Source organism: Sceloporus occidentalis, unplaced genomic scaffold (genome assembly GCF_023333645.1).
Source record: "Sceloporus occidentalis isolate IW3139 unplaced genomic scaffold, rSceOcc1.0.p SCAF_3, whole genome shotgun sequence".
In the NCBI taxonomy this organism is placed as follows: Eukaryota; Metazoa; Chordata; class Lepidosauria; order Squamata; family Phrynosomatidae; genus Sceloporus; species Sceloporus occidentalis.
Genome location: NW_028316983.1, coordinates 51,962,650 through 51,986,879, shown reverse-complemented (window position 1 = coordinate 51,986,879; position 24,230 = coordinate 51,962,650). Strand labels below are relative to the sequence as shown.

The 24,230-nt window shown below is 38.7% G+C and overlaps 1 protein-coding gene across 1 annotated transcript; it reads left to right on the top strand.

The window, feature by feature from the left end:
• The first annotated feature begins 531 nt into the window (after positions 1-531).
• Positions 532-23,815, top strand: GUCA1B (guanylate cyclase activator 1B). The gene is made up of 4 exons (XM_089514422.1): positions 532-912; positions 17,464-17,613; positions 19,823-19,937; positions 22,586-23,815. Exons 1-4 carry the CDS (start codon positions 709-711, stop codon positions 22,711-22,713), a joined length of 597 nt encoding a protein of 198 aa, XP_089370548.1. The 5' UTR covers positions 532-708; the 3' UTR covers positions 22,714-23,815.
• Positions 23,816-24,230: the final 415 nt, after the last annotated feature.

Genomic DNA, 24,230 nt, shown 5'->3' with positions numbered 1-24,230 from the left:
TTTGCAATATTGAAAAGGCAAACCATTCATATACAGTTTTTAACATCGCCATCAGTCCTAACTGCTTGTTGAATTTGCTATCAGTGTACAAACCAATTTATAGGATTAATTAACAAAAGCATTTTATTCCAGAATTTTAATACTAAATGTAAATAGCATCCCATAGTAAATAACATTCCATTTGGCAGCACACACAGCTGAGCAGATGCTTGTAGTCCTCTTGTGTGATTTGAGAGAGACAACAATAGTTTTGTTCATTTGTATTTGTGGTGGCAATTGTGAGGAACAACTGGAGATATTGTTCCAAGCTTAGAATCATCAAGAAAGTAGTAATAAATGGCACTTAATGGGAGAGATTTTGGATATGTATATTGTCTTGAGAGACTTCACTTGAGAAGACATAGTGCAGAGACTTTTAAACAAGATATTGACCCAAGACCTCTGAAGTCTCTGTGACGTATAAAAGGGAATCTCCTAATGATCTTAGACATCCTTATCTTGTGCTGATTTAATTCAGCGAACATACTCCAGGTTGCAGTAGCGTACATTGGATGGACAAGTATAGACTGCAAGGCAAAAACATAAAAGGAAGGAAGAAGGAGAGAAGTAGCTCAGCTTAAATGTTCAGTATTCACTGAGGAAAGAGAACAAGAATAAACACTGTAAAAGGAGAGCAAAAAGAAAGAAAAGGCAAAGCAGGAATAAAGAATGGGACAGCATTTCACTAATGAGGAAGGAGAACCAGTTGATATTGATGCAGCTGAACTTCAGGAATGGTATAAGAAGTTTGTGGTGGAATGTCCAAGTGGGACACTCTTCATGCATGAATTCAAACATTTCTTTGGGGTACAGAATGATGAACAGGCTGCAGAATACGTGGAGAATATGTTCAAGGCTTTTGATAAGAATGGGGTAAGCACTGTTGTTTCATTTGTTTTGGTTTTACTTGAGTGATCATAGAATTAGGTCTGAAGCAGAAGAGTCACTTTGCCTCCCCCCCAAATGTAGATATTTGTTCTTGAGTAGACATTATTTCTTAAGTTTTGCTTTGGTTTTTTTTAATAAGTGTCTGATAAACTATGATCCCAGGAGATGGTTCTAGTTTCCAGGAGCTCATGTAATGAGAAAATTCACTAAATGAATGTCTCTAGTGTATTTAGATGTTTCAGGTTATTGTTTTGTTTGATTGTTTTAAAATTAAAACCAAGATTTTTCTAAATAGTAACAAACTCAGAACCTTAGATTTATCTGTTATACCTGTCATCCTCATAAACCATAGTTGTCACTGATATAACTACAGTCTAAAGGATGGTCTATTAAGATTTTTTTAAAAAAATACTTGATTGCATTAATTCAAAGATTTTTCCCTGCTCTAACAGCAGGTTCCGTGCCACTCAATAAACCATATCTGAAAATTGGGAAACAACAGGCATATTGAACTAAATAGCAAAAGGAACGGCTGTCAGGAAAATAAAATTAAGGAGGTATCCCAGTTTAAATGAGGTATTCCTGTTGCAACTATTAGTACTGTTACAATATTTATGCCTAGATGGAGAAGAAATAACACTGCCTCATACAGAGTGCAAGGGGAGGTTTTGGTTTTAGTTCACAACCTGTAGGTGCACTAACCACCAAGAAATTTGCCTTTGATCAAATATTGATGGAAGAAGAAGGAATCCTGATGAGACCTGTGGCTTTGGAAAAGACAAATAATTTTAGAATAAATACAGAATCAGCAGCTAGAACATCAGTTTGTTATAATTCCTGGGGTGCCACTGTAGATATTCCATGCTGTAGTCAGAGAAACAGCCAACAATGTACAGACAGAAAAGCAATATGTTGAGCTGGACATATGAATGATTTGATTCAGTGTGTACACAGACTGTGACTCAGTACATTCATTCTGAGACAGAGGCATTATATCAAATCATTTACAAAATGAGTGCAACATCACACAAAGCCAAAGTCCACTACAATAGAAATTGTTGCACAGTTTGTTCCAGGCCAGTAAAATTTACCACATTAATACATTATACAATACACCAAGGCTCTACCTTTCCGTTGTAATGAGACTGAGTGCTCCTGGGAAGTACGACGCTGTCTTGATGGAAACAGTGCTGCTGATAGGATGTCAGATAGGTTTTGCTGAGGAGTCAAACATTAGATGACCAAGTAGAAATAAAAAGCCAATGGAGACAATATAGTGAAGAACTAAAAGAGATGAAAGGATGACAGATTCATTCAAGAAAGAACCATTTGAAGATGAACCTACACTTTTAGAAAGTGTAGTGGAAATAGCATTCAGGGCACTTGGGAAAAATAAATCACTAGGACTGATGGCATACCAGTAGAATTGCTTCAAGCTACAAAGACAAAATCTACTCTAGTTCTAACTAAAATCTGTCACTAAATATGGAAAATAAAACAATGGCCCACAAATTGGAAATGCTCAATATATAATCCAATCCATAAGAAAGGGGATATAGGACCCATTGCATTAATATCTCATGCAAGCAAAGGGATGCTCAAAATTCTACAAGAAAGTCTTTTTCATACATAGAGTGAGAAATGCCAGATGTCCAAGCTGGGTTCAAGAAAGGAAGAGGCACTAGAACTCATATTGCAAGCATGTGTTGGATAATGGAACATACCAAATAATTTCAAAAGAAAATCAGCCTTTGCTGAATAGATTACCGAAACCCTTTGACTGTAGATCATGAAAAACTATATCTCACTCGTATAGAAAAGGCAGTGTCACAGCATTGCTGGTACTGATATATAATCTGTGCTCAGGACAACAGGCTACTATTACAATGAAATATGGAGAAATGTAATGGTTTCCAATTGGCAAGGGAATCAGGGAAAGCTATATTTCATCATTCTAGGTGTTTAACTTGTATGCTGAACATATGTGTAAAGCAGGATTAGACTTCTTGGAAGGAGGCATCAAAACTAGAGGAGGGAACTACAGGTTAAGATATGCAGATGACACCATAATATTATCAGAAAATACTAAAGACTCAGAAGGGTTACTGAAGAAAATCAAGAAAGTACAAAGGCAGATTTACAGTTGAACATTAAGAAAACAAAAATAATTGCCACATATGATTTTAAAGTAGGCAATGAAGATATTGAAATAGTTAAAGATTGTTTACACCTTGGCTCAGTCATTAATCAGAATGGATACTGCAGTCAAGAAATCAGAAGAAGTCTAGAACTTGGAAGGCAGCTATAAAGGAACTAGACAAGATCCTAAAGTGTAGAGAGATTTCACTGAATACTAAAGTTAGGATTGTCCAAGCCATTATATTCCCCATGACCGTGTACAGATGTGAGAGTTGGACAGTGGAAAAAGCAGATAACAAGAAAATTAACTCATTTGAAATGTGGTGCTGGAGAAGAGTTCTCTTTTTTAAAAAATATAATATTTATTAGTATTCATCCATTCATGCATTTTACAATCATATCTTCTTACAGTGTCACCATCACCATCCTTCCACCAATCATAAATCCTAACCTACCAAACACAATAATCTTAATATAATAAGTGTTCTATTTTGTAAAACACATACTTCCTGGAGACGAGTTCTATGGATACCATGGACTGCTAAAAAGGCAAAGAAATGGGCCCAAGAGCAAATCAAGACTGAATTCCCCCTAGAAGCCAAAATAACTAAACTGAGACTTTGTATTTTGGACATATTGTGAAAAGACATGTTGTTGTTTTTGTTGTGTGCATTCAGGTCTTTTCAGCTTATGGTGACACTATCATGAGGGGGAGGCATGTTCTGGGCAAGATTTGATCAGAGAGGGTTTACCCTTGCCTTTGTTGAGGTTAAAAAAATGTGACTTTGCCAGGGTTACCCAGTGGGTTTCCATGGCTGAGCAGGATCTAAACTTTGGTTTCAAGAGTCCTGGTTCAACACTCAAACCACTTCGCAACACTGGCTCTCAAGAAGATATATAGCTCACTAAAAAGACAATAATTGTAAAGTAAAAGGCAAGAGCCAGCATGACATAGTAGTTTGAGCATGGGATTAGGACTCTGGAGATCAAGAGTTCGATTCCCTACTCAGACATGGAAACCCACTGGATGACCATAGGTGGTCACACACTCTCACTGTGATGAGTTTACCTTAGGGCTGCTGTAAGTTGGAAATGATGTGAAGGCACATAACAACAAAAATAGAAGGCAGTAGGAAAATGAAAAACTGCATTACAGATTGATAGAAAGTCACAATCAAGAAAGCCACAACCCTGACTCTACAAAACCTGAGGAGGGCTGTTGATCATAGGGTTACTTGGAGGTCTTTCATTCTTAGGGTTGCCATACATTGAAGTTGACTTCATAGCCATTAACATGAACAATGTTACAGGAAACCTACTGTAGAAGGGTAGTCATATTGTTCTCTGATTTAATTTGTCCTGCCCATGGAACAACATAGCACAAAATAGATGTGGTTAAAACATTTGCTGAAGGAGGAAAACATTGAATTAATCCTGAAGAGACAAATGGTCTACTTCTATGGCCTGTCAGCTAATGGAAATGGAAACGGACATAAAGACACAAGTAAAAGAAATAATGGACATCAGCCATTTCTGTCAACAGGACTGTTTCTAATCCAGCAGTAATCATAATCTTGGCACATTACTGGATAGACAAACCTATAACCTAGAAAAATAATCCTTTTAGACAACTCCTAGAATTGCTCCAGCCATTATGGCCATGGAAATTAGGGAATAGTTGTCCCAAAACATAACATTTCCAAGCTCTGGGATTCTGTGACTTTTCATTTCTCCTACATTCAACAAAGCCGAAGACCATTATGATGATTTGCATCTGCATTCCCCTTCTTCATGTACCAGTGTGTGAAAGAAACGTCCATGCCATCTTGTGGGTTGTTTTGGGCTGCAGAACTGAACAAATCTGTCTTGGCACATTCAGTGCATACAGCTATTTCTAACATAGTGCTGATTTTGCAGTATCTGCCCACCATATAGCTGTTGAAAATGAGGATCCTGTCAGAAGAAAGAGGTGCCAAGTCTAATTCAGTGCTAACATAGCTGGATTACACAGAGATTCAAGCTCAGACTTTTGACCAATTTAAACACTGGACACGGCAAAAATCTACCAGTTTTCTTTCTCACCTATTTTTGATCCTTTCTGAAATTATGATGGAATTTGAGGATTTTGGAATGTACTTGGGACAAAAAGAAACAAATTTCTCACACTTCCTTAGCTGAAATGCACAACAGTGACAACATGGATTAACTAGCTATACGCCCTGGATCTTAAGGTTATCTTTTAGTTAGGACTATCCAGTATACTAAGCTTAAGGTTCCAAGTACTCCACCTTTCAATCTCTATTAGTAAATAAGTGTTCCAGGGGGTTGGAAAACTCGCAACCACTTGCTTATTGTTTTATTTATTTCTATATCACCTCACAGCCTACAAGGCTTCCCATGGCAATGAACAAATAAAAGCAACTAAAACAATGCAAAAATAAAACATTTTAAAAACACATTTAAATGTTGTTTAATAACTTTTAACAGCAGTATCAAAACAATCTTAAGATATAATTTTAAAGCAAAACAAAATAATTTAAATATTAAAGGCCATACAGAACAGCACTATTTTGCTTGCCACAGGCGGGCTACAGACCGCCGCCGCCGCTTGCTCCGTGCGGGAGCCGTAGCAGTCACATCGCGCGGCTCCCGTGCGGAGCAAAAAAGGAGCTCCAAAATGGAGCTCCTTCTTGTGGCGCCTCTGTGACGTCGTGAGGTGCTGCTGGTGCATTCGCGACGTCATAGGCGCCGCGACACGTCTGGACGCTATGCGTCCGATACGTAAAGATGGCGGCGCCCGTATGAACAGGGCGCCGCCATCTTGTACGTATTCTATACGTACTAGGGTTAGGGGGTTGCGGAAGCACCGCCCCTTCCTAACCCTAGTACGCATAGAATACATACTAAATGGCGGTGTGTAACCCGCCATAGTAACATTCAGACGAACTAAAAGGGATATACTCTCCCTGTCCAAATCTTGATATAGATAATCAATCAAGGCAACCAAGGATATTTCTGTCCTTTAACCAGGCCAAACCCAGATTGGAATAGATTCAAGTAATCCTTTTCATCCAAGAAAGCCTAGAGTTCTATTGCCACAACTTGCTCTAAGTCCCTTCTTAAAAAGCTGATATTAGAGACTAGCCAATAGTTATCTAGGAAGATGAAATCCAATGAAGGTTTCTTCAACAAAGCTTTTACAATTGTTTCTTTTTGTGAGTTTGGAACATAGGCGCTTTACAGACCACCCAAAAGGGTGGTCTGCTGGCGCCGGTGTTTGCTGCGTCAGGGAACCGCAGCGGACAAACCGTGCAATTCCCTGACGCAGCATAAAGAACCCGCAAAAAGCAGGTTCTTTTTACGGTATGGAAATGATGCCACAAGGCACCAATGGCGCACTTGCGGCATCATTTCTGCACCGCGATGTGCGGACGCTAAGCATCCACTACGTCAAAATGGCGGCGCCCATATAGAATGGGCGTCACCATTTTGTACATGCTCGGCACGTACTAGGGTTAGGGGCATCCGGAAAGGACATCCCTTTCTAACCCTAGTACGTGCCGAGCATGTACTTTTTGGTGGTCTGGAACCCGCCATAGCCCTCTTTTTTCGTATATATTTTTTAAAAAAAAGAACTCAAAAATAACATGTATTTACACACACACACACACACACACACACACACACACACACACATTTATATGTATAATATTTTTTCAAATATATGGAACAAAATATATAAATAGTAGACAACCAAAGCTGTTAATACAACATTTATATCATGTATCTTCAATTCCTTTTTGTAATTTTCTACCCATCATTAAACTGAATTCCTTCCACCTTAGTGCTGGTTATTTCTTTATTTAAAATTAAATTTCTCCTTCCTGTTTTCTGTTCTAGTCAGAACATAGCCCTCTTTCAAAGAAATATTTACAACTCCCACCACCCAATTATCCAGGCCTCGTCTGGCAGCTTTAAATAGCCACAATTGACACAAGTCTACCAGACAACTATTTGGCCTCATCTCTCCAAGCAACCTTTAAATTTCTACACTAATTCTGAGGTTGTAATGGGATCGGCATATAGATCCAATCCACACTGCAGAACTAATCCAGTTTGACACCACTTTAACTGCCCTGGCTCCGTGCTAGGGAATCCTAGGAATTGTAGTTTATTGTGGCTCCAGACACTGGTGTCACTAGTGGAGTGCAGGGGGTTCAGACAAGTGACATCCTAAGTGGGGTGACACCACTGCTTCCCAAATATTTGCCTTTGCCAGAAACAGGCTGTGGCATTTGCCTGTGTCCCTTTAAAATGCTGAAGAGATGGAATGAAAGGAGTGCAGCCTCAGTGGGAGGAGAAAAGAGAGACTCCAGGGTATATTAAAAATTAAAAATTTTTACTCTCTCTCTCTCTCTCTCTCTCTCTCTCTATATATATATATATATATATATATATATATATATATATTCTTTAAAAGCATCACATTTTATCAAATTTTCACTTTAACCATGTTTCATGTACATTTAAGCTGTGTGCATGATACTATAATTTAAAGGTACAATTTTAATTTTTGTAGTTGTTCATGTCACAACTGCACCATTACAAGTAGTGATATATGGGAATTACAATATTTGAGTAACATTGGTACAAAAACATGTCTAAGGATTCTGTATGGGGTGGTATGGGAGGAAGAGGTCAATGGAGGGAGGGTGACACCATAAGTTACTGCAACATGTGACACTAAACTTAGAGACACTACTGGCAAAAGAGCTCTCTGACAGAGGTTGCATCTGCACTGCAGAAATAATCCCATTTGACAGTACTTTAACTACCATTGAATTCTGGGGAGTGTAGTTTTGTGAGACATTTGTCAGACAGCTCTGGTGCCACAACAAACTACAGTTCCCAGAATTCCATAGCATTGGGCCATGGCAGTTAAAATAGTGTCAGACTGCTGTGGGAATGTAGCCAGAGAAGACTAAACGCATCATAAAACTACATTTCCCAGAATTCCCTAGCACTGAACCAGGATAGTTAAAGCAGTGTCAAACTGGATTATTTCTGCAGTGTGGATTGGACCATAATCTGCCTACCATATCAGAATGTTCAGCTCTGAGATAAGTCCAAATATATCTTAATGGCAGGTAGAACAAGCTTTGGGTGAGTAGAAGATATATTAAATGTCTCATAACTAAGAAACTGGAAAAGCAAGCTTTGCCACTGTCACTCCTTGTCTTGAGGGGTGAAGTTGCCTTCAATCAGATTTGAGTATATACAATGCAAAATTGAATGAAGATTGTGCTGTACTGAGAACTCAACAGACAGAATACAAAACCAATGCCATACTGCATGCTAAAAAGAAAAATAGTCAAAAGACGTCTTGTAGACACTGCCACTTACCCTATTTATTTTAATCCATATTTCACTGAACTTGATTCTCTCAGTAACAAATCTGTTTTTGTTTCCTTCACTCTGGATGCCTATAATGGCTTTCAGAAGAAATGCTGGCAGACATTGTCTACTGTTGCTATTAAATACTGTAGAGTTAAATAGGATGCAGACAACAGGAGTAGGTAAACCATACATAGAGACTGTGTCTCCAAATAATCATAATAGCAGGCAAACCTTGAGGAAAAACTGTTAACTCTTATAGATAGCTGTCTCTAAAAAATGGTCATCCAACAACAACAACAACAATTTATAGCTCACCTCTCCCTGAAGGATCGAGGTGGGTAACAATCATAAAATATCACAATAAAATTGATTAAACATAAATCTCTAACCCCCAATTAAAAGCTACAAAACATCATAAAATACAATCGAATTGCTAAAATCAATCTAAACTTAACCCTCATTAAAATGAGTCATTGTGGGATGAATAAAGCAACCACAGTTATGGGGACAATGGGAGAGCCTGTTTATCAATCTGGGAATGCCTTCTGGAAGAGATCCATCTTAAGAACCTTCTTGAAAGCATCTGGAGTTGTAATGGTGATGGATCTCCTCTGGCAGGTCATTCCATAGTTATAGGAGCAGCCGATGAAATGGTCCTCTAGGTAACTACAGCAAGCCTGGTCTTCTTTGGCTGTAATAAATTGCTCCCAGAGGACCTGAGTGTGCGGGATGGATTATATGGAAGGAGACGTTCCCGTATAGTTTAGTGGAAGCCACCAAGAAGACCCTATCTCATGCCCACACCAACCAGTGGTGGGAGAAAAGAGAAAGGCCTCTCCAGATGAACTCAGGGCCTGGTCCAACTCATACAGAGAGACACAGTATGTCATACAGTTGAGATCTGAGTCATATAGTGTTTTATAGATCTAATATAGGAAACACATTAAATTATGATTACTTTTTTATCTCCGACATTAAGCACTAGGAAAATTGTGTTTAATTTAATTGTAATTTTGAAGTTCAATCCTAATTCTAATTTATTAACAAGAGCATGCAAAAGATCTTGGTCTTTTCATCATCATCACCACCACCACCACCACCACCATCATCATCATCATATTTATTTTTATCCCACCTCTCCCTTTTGAGGATCGAGGTGGGTAACAGCAGAGTTAATACAAATACAAAAATTAATAACAAGAAAACAATCCTCCAAACCCACCAACTCTTCAACCCACCCTCCCTTCAATACAACATTACAGGAAAACTGGGCCATAGCTAACAAAATGAAATTCAACACAGAGAAATGTAAGGTACTGCACTTAGGGCGGAAAAACGAAAAGCACAGATATAGGATGGAGGACACCTGGCTGAATGAAACTACGTGTGAAAGGGATCTAGGAGTCCAAGTAGACCATAAGTTGAACATGAGTCAACAGTGCGATGCGGCAGCTAACAAGGCCAATGCGATTTTAGGCTGCATCAATAGAAGTATAGTGTCTAGATCAAGGGAAGTCATAGTGCCACTATATTCTGCTCTGGTCAGGCCCCACCTGGAATACTGTGTCCAGTTCTGGGCACCACAATTCAAAAAGGACATTGAGAAACTGGAGTGTGTCCAAAGGAGGGCGATTAAAATGGTGAAAGGTCTGGAAACCTTGCTCTATGAGGAACGACTCAGAGAGCTGGGGATGTTTAGCCTGGAGAAAAGAAGGTTAAGAGGTGATATGATAGCCCTGTTCAAATATTTAAAGGGATGTCATATTGAGGAGGGAGCAAGCTTGTTTTCTGCTGCTCCATAGACTAGGACCCGGAGCAATGGATGCAAACTGCAGGAAAAAAGATTCCACCTCAACATTAGGAGGAACTTCCTGACAGTAAGGGCTGTTCGACAGTGGAACACACTTCCTCGGAGTGTAGTGGAGTCTTCTTCCTTGGAGGTCTTCAAGCAGAGGCTGGATGGCCATCTGTCGGGGATGCTTTGATTGTGATTTCCTGCATGGCAGGGGGTTGGATTGGATGGCCCTTGTGGTCTCTTCCAACTCTACGATTATATGATTCTAAGAAAAACCATGTAAGTACTAACAACAATAAAACAGTTCAACAAGGTAACAATATCAAGGAGGAGTTGAATAAAATGGACAATTTATTCTGTGCTGGGCAGAGGTCAGTCTGGGAAGGCCTGCCGGAAGAGGATAGTTTTTAGTCATCTTTTTAAAAGCATCGAGGGATGCAATCTGGCAAGTCTCCTTCAGCAGGTCATTCCAAATTTTTGGAGCGGCTGCTGAAAAGGTCTTCTGGGAAGTCACCACCAGTCTAGTTTTTCTTGACTGCAGTAAGTTCATCCCAGAGGACCTGAGTGTGCGGGAAGGATTATATGGGAGGAGGCATTCCTTGAAGTCAGCTGGACCCAAGCCATGTAGGGCTTTATAAGTAATAAGCAACACCTTGTACTGTGCCCAGAAGCTAACAGGCAATCAATGTAAAGATTTTAAAATAGGTGTAATACGGTCGAACCTAGATTTTCCTACGACCTATCTGGCTGCCATATTTCACACCAATTGAAGCTTCTGAACATGGCACAAGGGTTGCCCCATGTAGAGCATGTTGCAGAAGTTGAGGCAAGAGGTTACCAGCGCATGCACAACTGTTTCTAGGTCCCACTGATCCAGGTAGGGCCACAGCTGGCATATCAGCCAAAGCTGATAACAGGCACTCCTGGCCGTTGCATCAATCTGAGATGACAGCTGAAGCAACGAATCCAGGAGCACCCCCAAGCTGCGAACACAGTCCTTTAAAGGAAGTGTGACCCCATCCAGGACTGGTGAACATATCTCCATACCTGGATTGGGGTTACCTATCACAAGTACCTGACGTCTTGGCCCTCTCATGAAGTCCTGGCCCAAATAATATTTTGTAAATATGCAGAGTATCAGCTCATTTGATATATGAAAAATGAAATGAAAAATGTTTACAAGAGCAAAGGGTGATAATCATAGAATCATAGAGGTGGAAGAGACCACAAGGGCCATCCAGACCAACCTCCTGCCATGTAGGAAAACACAATCAAAGCATCCCTGACAGATGGCCATCCAGCATCTGTTTAAAGGCCTCCAAGGAAGGAGACTCCACCACACTCCGAGGAAGTGTGTTCCACTGTCAAACAATAGCTGAGAATAATTCTCTCCAGCTTCACATACTAATCAGACCACTAGTCCGTACCACTAACAAACATGAGTATTCTTAATATGATCATTATGGATGAAGTTTGGGGACATGTTTATCAATAATCTGGTGTGAGATTCCTGGAGCTTGTGCAGGGGGGAGAAAGAGATTTTAAATGGTTTCAAAATGCCAGCATTATAAGCCAATATCAGGAGAAGAAGTAAACTGAAAATAATCAGGAGCCAACAGATCAAAAGAAATAGGTTGGGTGTCAATAGGACAGAGATAAAGCTCAAGAATATATGCTAATTAAGGAAATGAGTGTCAAAAGAGTAAGCAGGGATTATGTACTTTATGTAGCTCTGGACAGTAGCTCTCAGAAACCAGGACAACCCGGCAGAGGGCCATTGAGGATACTGTGTGTCAGTGGCCCAATCAAGAACAGAAATTTTGAGGTTACGTCTTCAGACAGTAAAAAGGAGCAGGTAGCCATCTGAAACCTGTGGACACTATCATTCAAGCCATTAATGTCTCCTGTATCATGAAATATACGCCCTCATCCTGTAGATCTGGGCTAAGGAACCTTTTTTCCCCACTAGATGTTTTAATGGATTATTCCCACTTGTGATAAAAATTCAAAACACATTCCACAAACGTCCCCATTGTCAAGCTTGTTTTGATAGAAACAGCAACATAACCACATTTTTACACATAAAACAAGACACACACAGATGCCTGCCTATCATCATCATCATTATTATTATTATTATCATTATTATTATTGGAAACTCATGCTTCCTGGAAGCCTTTGGCATTCCAATTTCTCTTAAAAATAAGGCTTATAGCCCTTGAATGTCTGGTTTGCAAAAATAAAGTGCAGCAGCACCAAATTCAGAAATGCAGAGGCAGGTCATACCACTGGAATTGGCAGGGGTCCAGGACACCCCCTTCCCATGAACATTGCTTGAAAATGTATGGATAAGCAGTACAATATTGTGGAGTGGGATCACACTTTCTGATTCTACTATCTATAAGAACACGTACATGCAGTTTTTGGGAAACATCTACAAGCCTGCTTGCTTGCTTGCTTGCCTGCCTGCCTGCGTTCTGACAGTGGCACAATGGCGGGCAGCAAATCAGCTCTATATTTTAGCCTGAGTTTTAAAGGCACTGTCCAAAGTGCTGAACCTATTTGGGGGATAGGATTCAGAACTTTGGGTAGTTCCTTTGATATTCAGGCTAAATCCAATGTGTATTTGCTGCACTGCTGACATGGCAGCCATCCATACCCACTGCTTTCTAGTACTGCACTGTACTTCTGTGCCATTTAATAAACCCTATAGTTCATATAAGAAGTAATAAGTAAAATACATTTCAGTACAGTATTTTTAAAAAAATAAAAATGTTATAACAGAGCAGCATTTTGTAATTAAAAATATATTTTAAATTTATTTATATTCAGAAGGGATCTCAGTTACACACAATATAATAATGTGCCAGTATAATAAAGATATGGGAGGATGGGGACACAAAAAGAGGAAAAATAACCTTATTAGTCATAAGTTTCCATGAAAGCTGACAAAATGTCCAAATTTAAGTCCATTTGTACATTTTGCCTATATATCATTTATCAAATGTTGCAAGCATTGTTGGATTTTCTATTCATTGGATCACAGGTAGAGAAAAATTGTCTTTCCTGTAACAATGTATCAATTTTTAGTAGTCAAAAGAATCCACGTCTTTGACCATTTGTTAATTTCCAAGAAACAGGTAAATAAAGCAAAACTATATCCACATCCCTGAATATCAAGAAGATTTCTGTAACCAAATTTATTTGTAGAATTCAAAGACATAGCCATGTTAGTCTGGAAAATCTGTATGCAAAGGGATCTTGTAGCACCTTTGAAACTAAGGTCCAAAGCACACTGCAGAAATTATCCAGTTTGAGATGATTTTAACTACCCTGGCTCAATGCTAGGAATTCTGGGAACTGTAGTTTTGTGAGATAGTAGTTTTGTCTTTGTCAGAGAGTTCTGATGTCACATTAAACCACAATTCCCAGGATTCCCTAACAATGAGTCAGGACAGTTAAAGTGGTCTCAAACTGGATTATTTCTGCCTTGTGTTTTGGACCTAACTGAAAGAAGTTGATAGCATGAGCTTTCATAGACTCTCATAGACTTCTTTCTTTCTGTTAGTCTGAAAGGTACAACAAGATCCTTTCGCATACAAATTTTTCTCATGATTACTTCCTCCCAAAATGTAGCTACTAAGAAACAATTCCAAAACATATGCATTAAGTAAGCATTAGTCGTATTACATTTCCAACAATTTGCTGATTTAGAAAGCACTTTTTTGGAATGATGTTGTGGTGACCAATACACCCAAAAGAACAATTTCTGCTGTGCCATATAGCCAGATATGTTAAAAAAAATTTTTTTCCTATTATGTCCAAGCATTATACAAAGCACTGCTGAAATCTGACTGAGCAGTTTACTCCAGAGCTGAAATTAAACTTGTGGTGTTACACTTCATTATTTTTAAAGTATAGGTGCATCCTAGACCTCTCTGTGGTTTCTGCCTCCTGAACCATACAGGACTCTCTCAGAGAGATTTATACCCCTAAGACACAAATAATATATGTCACAATGTGGTGTCCCCCCAACTCATAGCTCTTCTACTCATTACCTGTGCTGAATGGAATTGATGGGAGCTGAAGTTCAGCACACCCAGAAAGAACCACTAAAGTAGAGTAGGAAAATATTCCCATGCGTGTACAAAAACATAAGAGTATTTCGCTTTTAGAAGTTAACTTTATCACCCAGACAGTGTTTCCATATGGACAGCTCCTTGTGGCACCAGTTGAATGACATTGTGCAGTTATAATGTCTTTCTGTAGTAACAAAAACAAAACAAAAAAGGATGGAAGAAGTAGTGGGAAAACATGAGGGTGACAAACAGAAGACATTGTTTGGACCCCCTGTAAAATTTCATGAATGAGACAAGTTGACTGCACAGAAGAAGAGTCCCCTGAAAACAACACTAAGATGTTATACTGTAATTTGCTGCACTATAGCCAGGAATGCTTATGGAAACTACTGGCAGCTCTCACACTAGAAGTGGGATTGGCAGCTGGTTTCTGTAAGAGCTTATCAAAGGCCTCTTGTGATAAGGATTCAAGGCAAGTGACACAAATGCCCCAGGGACCAAGCGCTATATGAAGAATGGGCCTCCTTTGAAAATATATAAACCTGACATAAAGCATGACCAGCTGGTAATGATAATTTAAGAGATATTTAAATTACATTTAGCAACTCCATCAGAAAAGCCTAAAGCCAAAAACAAAAGTACATAACAAAGAACAAACAAATAAAGCATACCAGCATGACACCAACAAGTAAAATATAACCACAAAACCCACTTTTGGTCTCATCAAAGAACAGAAATGATTCCAAACAGCCATAATTACATTTCTGTTGCCTTTAGTTTCCAATTTTTAGGCAAATTTATCTCTACATTTTGCTTCAACTAATGCAGGAAGACAAAATGTTGATGATGGCAGAAACACTGCATAACTAGTTATAAGTGATGACAGAGAATAAATTTAACTCTGTTTTGCAAAATAACCAGGTGTAAAATAGCAGATTTTATTTGGCTGTATTTTGTTTTACTACTGAATGGTTGTGCCATTATAGTATGCTTAAATGAGCCAAGTTAGACCATGCACAATAGCATTTATTGATTTACCTATGAAAGAATAATCTGAGATTAAGTATTTCAGGAGAGCTAAATACTAAGAGGAAGTGGGATAACCCTCATAACCAAGTGCCAAAGGAGTAAAAAGGTATTGATGGTTCACACTGTCATGATCATTAGGAAAATGTAATTTCTACCTGTGTAATGAAGTTCTTGTGTGACAGTTCATGAGAGAGAAAGTTACCCAGTGAGTTTCATGGCTCAGTGGAGACTAGAACCTGAATCTCCCAAATCCCAGTCCAGTGCCTCTAGCCACATTGGAACTGTGAGCTCTGCCTCCCAAGGCTGAGAGGCGAGTCAGGAAATCCCTATGACCCTTGCCAGGAATTGCTGATTCTCTTTCGGCCCACTTCAAAAGGTGAAGCGAATGGTTTGTTATCTCAGGGAAACCCACTAAAGACACTACAGAATGAAATGAGAGAGTAAAGTTGAAGTTTGCAAGGTAATAAAACAAAAGCAAACAGTAATGACCCAGCAGTAACTAGAACTGGCGTAGTAAAAGATAGTGGATTGCTTATTCTATGGGCCAGGTCAAATGTTAGTAAATTATTCCAAAGGGGATATGTCAAGCACGCTTTAGGATGTAGTAGCACTGAGGAAGTAATAGTTAATCACGCATTTCTATAGATGTAACCAGTAATTTGCACTGATACTTTGCATAAATGTAGCAATATATCTTTTCCAGTAACAGTGCTGACACAATAAATTGTTGAAAGTAGGTTGTTTCCGAGGGCACTGACTCTGTAGGTATTAAATTGCTTCAAAAAGGATCACATATGATGCCTTTTGCTTGTGTAACAATTTACAAAAGTCTGAACTGGTTATGGCTCTCAGTCTTTGAGGCCACTTTGGCAATGGGGCTACTTGGGGTTTAGAAAATCAAACTGCTTTGTTTATTAGTTTATTGTATATGCCACATTTTCAAGTAAAACTATGTTTATTGTATATGCCACATTTTCAAATAAAACTATGTTCCAGATAACTATAGATAAAATTATTCCAACTTCAGATAAAATTATACAATCAGTAACAACACTCTCAGTTAATCGATAACAATTCCAAGACAAAATTTAGATAGTCATAGAGACAGGGTTAACATCTCATAATAATATTTAAACTGACCTTCATCTAGGTAAATTTTGAAAAAGAAAAACTTTAACAGTTCTGGGTTATTTTCTGAATGCACTGAACGACAGCAGTACCTATGAAATTCCAATGCACTGAGGGACAGCGGTAGGCACAGAGTTAACTTCTGACAACTGACACATCTAATGAAGTTGACTGGGTCTACAAAAGCTTGTGTTCCAAACTTTGGTCTCTCAGTTAGTGTTGAAGGCACTACAAGATTTTTTGTATGTAGACATCTTTTATTTCCTAAATACAAGATGTTTAGATCCATCCAAAATTCTTAGGCCTCACAAATTCAGAGCCATGACTTCCTTTATTGAATTAATCCATCTTTAATGTGGCCTTCCTCTTTTCCTATTTCCTTCCACTTTCCTGGCATTATCATCTTTTTCAACTTGTCCAAAGTACAATTGTCTCAATTTAGTCATTTTGGCTTACGGTGAAAGAAATCTGATCTAGGACTCAGATGTTCCACTGAAGTGTATGACAGTTTTCTACATAACCCTTTTGAAATTTATCTGCCATTATATGTGTGTGTGTTTTCTTTAATGACGTCAGTTTACTTGCAATATTACAATGGTATTTACTTTCCACTGACAACTAAAAAATATTACTAGCTTGGTTCAGTCTTTGCTTATGCACTTTATTCAGTGTGGCAGCAGTATTAACTCTACAGGCATCAGATCATGTTTTTAGTCTTCTCATGAGCCTAAAATGTCTTGCAAAGTGGGAGAAAAAATCTCCACATTTTCTAGAGGGCATTTGGGGATGTTTTTGGTCAAAATGGCTTTGACCCCATAGCACTGTGGAAGACCACAAAAAGAGCCTTGGGGCTGCATATGGCTGGTAGGCTGCACTTTGCCCACCCAGTCTATATGTTGACTACTTATAGTTGACACGATTAAGGGTTTTGCAAATTAATATCCTCTCTCCCCATTTTTGTACTCCCAGGATAACACCATTGACTTCCTAGAATATGTGGCTGCTTTGAACCTTGTTTTACGAGGAAAACTTGAACACAAACTGAGATGGACATTCAAAATATATGATAAGGATGGGAGCGGCAGCATAGATAAACCTGAGCTCTTAGAAATAGTTGAGGTAAGTAGGAATTTATTGCCAGATACTCTCCTTGGCTTCACAGTTTCCTGCTTGTTGGCTCTGTATAGGCCCTTATCATTGCTTCATGAGGTATTGCATGGTTTTTCAAAACAGAACGTATCCTGTTGACACAGGTTATTGGTGTCAATGGGTTTTTCTTTCATTTTTCTATTGATGCCAGTGAGTTTTCTCAAGGAGGGGTTTTTGAAATAAAAAAACATCTGAAAGATCTGAAACATCTTGCACCTGTCTACAAAGATCCTGATCCAGATTGTGGCTCCCTGGACTTACTTGAATGTAAAAAACAAAAAGCAAAAACTAATCTGCATGTTACATGTTTAACTGAGCATGTAGCTTAGTTCTAAGACTGATACTTCTGTAAGAGTTCACATGTATTTTTATTGCTTATATCTTCTCCAAGTAAACACAGACCTTCACCTAGAAAGAAAAGCAATCCTCTTGATTTGAATGAACAATTCTAAAATATAAGAGTAAACATTGCTAATGAAAATTTCTAGGAAAGATTACAGCCCCAGCTACTTTTAAAAGGTTTAGGAGTAAGGATTGTGCATAGAGGAATATGGACTGAAGCATTTGCTTGTCACACTTCTCATTCTCTTGGTAGAACAACAGGATAGCTATTCATAACCCCCCATCCCACACACATAGAATTTCTTCCCCCATTCTCACTTACAAGAACAACTGCACTGCTACTAACAAACCAGGTCCTCCACTTTAGTGAATCATGAGCATCAAAAACATTAGGTGCCAATGAACTGCCTCCTGTTCCAGATTGGTCTATTTTAGGTAGATTCTCAGTCCTAATTTTAAAACTCACCACATAATTGGACATGTCTAGGTCAAGCTCTGGTTAATCCACAATCTGCTAAATGGTCAGTTCAGGTAGGTCCACATTCAAAGAATAGCTTCTGCTAAGACAAAAGGAAGACCAAGGAAAAAGCAAAGAGTTCGGGGAGAGGCCATGGTGACCCAGAAGCCTCAGATTGGCAATAGAACATAATGTTCAAACAGTATTTTTAAAGGCATTTTTACCATCTTTTAAGACTTCCTCAAGGTACTCCACAGTGTAAAATTTTAAAACTAGAAATATACTGTATAATTAATAAAATAAAATAAAATAACTATAAAAATATACAGGTTAAAAAGTGGAAAATGTTTTCTTATAAGTAATCAATTTAAAGTGACCTGGAGGAACCAGGAGTGATATCATGCTGGCTTCATTCACTGAATTTTGCAGGGGCTGCAGTGCAAAGCACATTCCAGTTATAACCCCTCTTGTTTTTTCCACAACATCTTCTGACTTTTTTCTTATCATGGAAAAAATACAAAAATAACAGCACAGTGCTTTCTGTGGTCACCGGTGTGATAAGCCATCTCTTCAAAAACACATCAGGTCTCTTAAGATCTGTTTAAGAAAAGTCAAAGAGGGATCATGGGCACATCTCAGGGTAAATTGTTCTATAACAGCAATAGTAATGATTATAGGATTGATATATATATAGGGAGAGAGAGAGAGAGATTTTAAGGAAACAGTAATCCTAGGTACAGAACTATGAATCAGTAGTTCTCAAGAAGAAGAAAAGAATGTCAATTTGTTGCTGGTTTTCTTTGGAACAAAAACAACAACAAACCACCATGACTTAGGAAAGGGTTTTAGTTGATAGTGCTAGGACAGGAATGGACAATTACAACAGGTTTGAGGGCCCTCTGAGGGACCACATAGATTACTGAAAAATTCAACAAAAAGCCCTAAAGGGCCTGAAGTCCACTTCTGGTTCTCAAAAAATGGATATGTTTTGGTGTTAATCAGTGAAGAACATCCTTGAAACCTAATTAGAAAGTGAATTGTTGCACTTAAAGACTTCAGGAGAACCAGTTCACTGTCTGATCAGAAAAGTGTTGTTCTGGAATTTCTGAAGGTATCAGGGGCCACAAAGATATCCTTGTTGGGACCACATGTGGTTTCAGGGTCACACTTTTCCCACCCTTGCACTAGGAACTGCCCAGCTGTAAGCATCCTAAAACATTCATGTCCTGAAAGCATCTTGGGACTTCCTACTTTCCTATTACCTTTCAACCATCTTTTGTGGCAACAGTGTTGAATGCCTTTGCGCTTGACTTTTCCATCCCAGACATTTACCACTGTATCCCCAACTCATTTTTGTTTGTTTGTTTTTTCTTCTTCCAGTCTATTTACAGGCTAAAGCAAGTATGCCTACCTGAAGAACAGAAAGGACTCCCCCGTCTCTCTCCAGAAGAGGTTGTTGAAAGGATATTTCAGCTAGTGGATGAGAATGGAGATGGTAATCAGTTTGCAGTTTGGGTGATACTGATACATAAGTTGTCATTTTTTACCCTAGTTTTGGACACACAAAAGCTCAGACAAAATCAGGTCTTACGCATTTTATGCATTCAGTTAGCCACAGTCATTTCATTTTAAATGGAGAGGAAAATTTGCTTGGATAGAAGCTTTCATATTTTCTGAATTATCATTCAGCAACCACCCTTTGAATTTCTTACGAAGCATCATGTTGTTGTTGTTATTGTTGTTGTTTGCTGTCAAGTTGAACTCAATTGATGGCACCCTATAAATGAGAGCCCTGTTTGTCAACTGCCCTGCTGAGGCCTTGCAATCTCACAGCCATGCCTTCCTTCACTGAATCAATCTACCTGTAGTGTGGTCTCTCTCTTTCCCTACTGCTTTTCATTTTACTGAAGATCATCATCTTTTCCAATGAGTCATATATTCTCATGATATTTCTAATGAAAGTTCAGGATTGATTTGCTTTAAGACTATTCAGTTGTCTTTGGTATTCATAGAACTCTTCTCCAGCACCACATTTTAAATGAGTTTATTTTCTTCTTGTCACCTTTCTTCACTGTCCAGCTTTTACAACCATACATAGAAATTGGAAATATGCATTGTTAGGCATTCCTCTATATTTTTGAATGGTGAGAAGCCCAGGAGTACAGTGCTTAGTCAGGTTTGATTCACTTTGGAAAGAGATCAATGAAGGCTTGTCTGGCTTTTGTAATACTTGAATTTACTTACAAATATACATGTTCATCACAGGTGGAGGCACCCTGGGGTACTCCAACAGAGTTCTGAAGTGAGCTATTTTCACATTCAATTTCTAGGAAAATTGAATCTCAAAATGTTGTTAAGTTAAAGAGGCCAAAACACAGCTCCACGTGTTTCTCTTCATCGTTCTTTCAAAATAGCAGTGTAGTACTTTCATATGAGCCTGCCCTTGCTTTCATGGTTAGAGATGGTGTAAGACATTTTGTTGCAAGAAGCAGAGCAGCAAGTAGCACATTCCATCAGTAGAACTGCTGGCACTGTGTGTGAGAGAGAGCAAGGTGCTCTTTGTCCATTCCTCACTTCTAGGCATACCACTTCCTTCTCATAATTTCTCACTCACTCCATTCCTGCTCCCCCAAAATGTTCCCCATCCCAGCTGCCAGTGCTTTCTTCCCCTGTCCAAACTCTCATTTTAAAACACATTGTTCTTTTTATTAAGCATTTTTAAAAAAATAAGGGACAGATTAAATTATACAGTATAGTTTTTGTGTACCTTCAAGTCCCTTGCAACTTTTGGCATCCCTAAGGAGAACCTATCACAGGGTTTTCTTGGCAAGATTTGTTCAGAAGGACTTTGCCTTCATATGACAATGGATATATAATATGGTGTGACAATTTTTTGGGGTGGGTGGGGGGTGGGTGGAAGAATTACAGTTCTAAGAAGCCAGGTTGGGATAATGACTGTCCAGTGACAGCCTGTAAGGTACTAGATGCTGCGACCAACAGACCAGTTTCCTCAGCTGGACTATGACCAGAAAACAATAAAGAGACAAGTTCCATGCGTTCTTAATGGTCCTGTATTTTAAAGAGTATTTATAACTTCAGTGATTTCTGCAGAAGGCCCTTGAAGACGTCCTTTTCTTAGGAGCTTATCACATTGCTTATTAAAGCAATTTATCTCTCCCAGTTTAAATTTTAAATCAGGCGGCATCCCAATATTATCACAAGGATCTTGACACTGAATGTACCACCCAGGTCCACTACCGGTCCATCACTGGTCCAGCACACCTCTTTTCAAAACTGGGAGTTTTCCTTCTTAAGAAAATAGTGCTCCTGGGAGTGGGGTTGGACCCGGGATGGACCCGGTTAGTGGATTTGGTGGCAAAATCTTTGTGATAATATCAGGATGCCACTTGATTTAAAATTTAAGCCAGGAGAGGTAAGTCGCTTTAATAAGCAATGTGATAAGCTCCATATGCAGGCCCAAACTGCATTGGACTACTTTAAAAGGAATAAAAAGTTGATTAGAAGACATGAAGCTTGTCTCCTTTTTGATTTCTGCTTTTAATATACTGTTTCAATACTATCTTCACCACTACACTATAGGTAAATGTGTACCTCCACAAAAGATGAGATGAATAATCTCATCTTTTCTGATCTTAAAATATCCCTTCTCCCCTAGAAAGTGCTGACGGTTTCCCAGCAAAGTGTGGGGGAGAGAGATCATCCACCATAACAAAGGAACAGTTTCCCAGACATTCTAAAATGGAAATATTCTTATGTATCCCATCAGCATAAGCTGACCTTTCACGGCCTACTAGAGAAACTAACTATTGAAAGCCATATTGGTTTTTTGTTGTTGTCGTTGCTGATGCTAATAGTACTACTACTGCTACTATTGTTGCAAGCCTTATGTATCCCCTAAACATATAAAATGTGCATAGGGTGAATGTGAAAGCTAACTATACTTCTCATCAATTTTTCCAGAAATTCCAAAACCCTACAGTAGGTAACAGGGAAATTTCTGGCAGTACAATGATAATAAAACTGTAAGGCTACACAAATACCTACAGAGCAAGCAGAATTTGAAGAGGTGTTTCTTTGTCTTTGACACACTGTGACTTCTTCTCTCTTGCATTGATTATTTAGGGCAGTTGTCTCTGGATGAATTCATTGATGGGGCACGGAAAGACAGGTGGGTGATGAAGATGCTACAGATGGATGGGAATGCAGGATTATGGTTTGCTGAGCAAAGGAAGAAAAGTACAACGTTGTAAGACTTGTCCACTTGACTAGAAAAGATTGATATGGACTGAACATTTACTTTCATCCAAGAATCTTTTGAGTATCCAAAAGATTACTCCACACAATTTGGAGAAGTCAAGCTTTGACATCTTGAGCATACATGCTGAAAATAGTCGAAATGATAACACTCAAAAACCTCTGTTTAAGACCAATCATGCTAAAATGTAATCATATGCATTCATAATAATCCTGGTTGTTGAAGCATGCTTATAGCTACATCCCAAGGAACTGACTTGTAAGTGTCTTGAAGTGAAAGCCAAATGTCATTCGAAGCTGAGAAAACACAACATTAACTGACTAGTTAAACAACATGCATTCTCTGTAGATTATTTTCATTATTATATATTTGAGCAAAGAGATCATCTAAGTGGAACAAAGGAAGTGATTATGATGTAATGTACTTTAAAGATGTGGCTAATCTATTCTGATGCCAAGTCTTTGTGTTCCAAGGGTTTTGTTTGCTGTTTAACCATAAGTGCTACCAAAAATCATTGGGACTATGTGCGAGTTAGAGGTTTCAACTTCTTTGTAACATTCCAGACCAACAATCAAACATGTATAGAAATGGAAACAGAGACAGCAACCTGTACAGTGCATGTAATGAATCTGCAGGGATCAAGCAGCACTATTAATCTTGAACCTACAACATCAGATACCCATTACTTTCTTGATCTTTTTCTTCTGACAATACCTTTATTATCTTTGGGTAGATTTCTCCAGATGGTAGATCTATTTTGGAACTATTCTGCAGATGTTTCAGGACAGCTGAGGAAACTTTGTCTCAGTTCAAATGATTTCCAGAGTATAATTTGCAAGATCAGAAATGTGCCATAACCCCCTACATTTCTTTCTTACTCTTTCTCTTACTCTTCCACTGTCTCTTGTACCATTTCTCCCAGTCTTTCCTTGGTTTTTCTAACCATAATTTGCTACAATGTCTGCATCAGGCCAACTATGATTAGCATTAATCAGGACTACTACCAAACAGTGATTTAAAAGCCCTTGATGATAATTTGGAAGCAAACATTAACCATAAACGGTATGCTTTGGACATCAAGGCAAACTGTAGTGCTAGAAAACAGAGGAGAAATCCAGTGTGTCTGAATTAAAGATAGAGTGAGAGACAGTGCAAGAATCTTTGGCATGCTCCCAGTCTCCCATATCATGGTTTGGAAGATGTTTGTGTCCTGAATGAGAAAATGATGACAGCACAGGGTTTTAATGGGGAAAAGGCCTCATTTATGAAATCAGCAATGTGGACTTGTCATATTTAAACAAAACCACAGATTAATTTGTGAACATATATGCTTAGGCTCCAGCTACTGAATTTGCTGCATGCTACAGATATTGCATTCAGCAACTGCTATATATAATCATTAGCCTACAACCTCCTATTTATTGTATTTTACTGAAAGCAAACACAGGAGAACTCATTTATCTGAGTGGCCTGAGATTTATTCAGATTACTTAGTTACGTACTAAGGCCCAG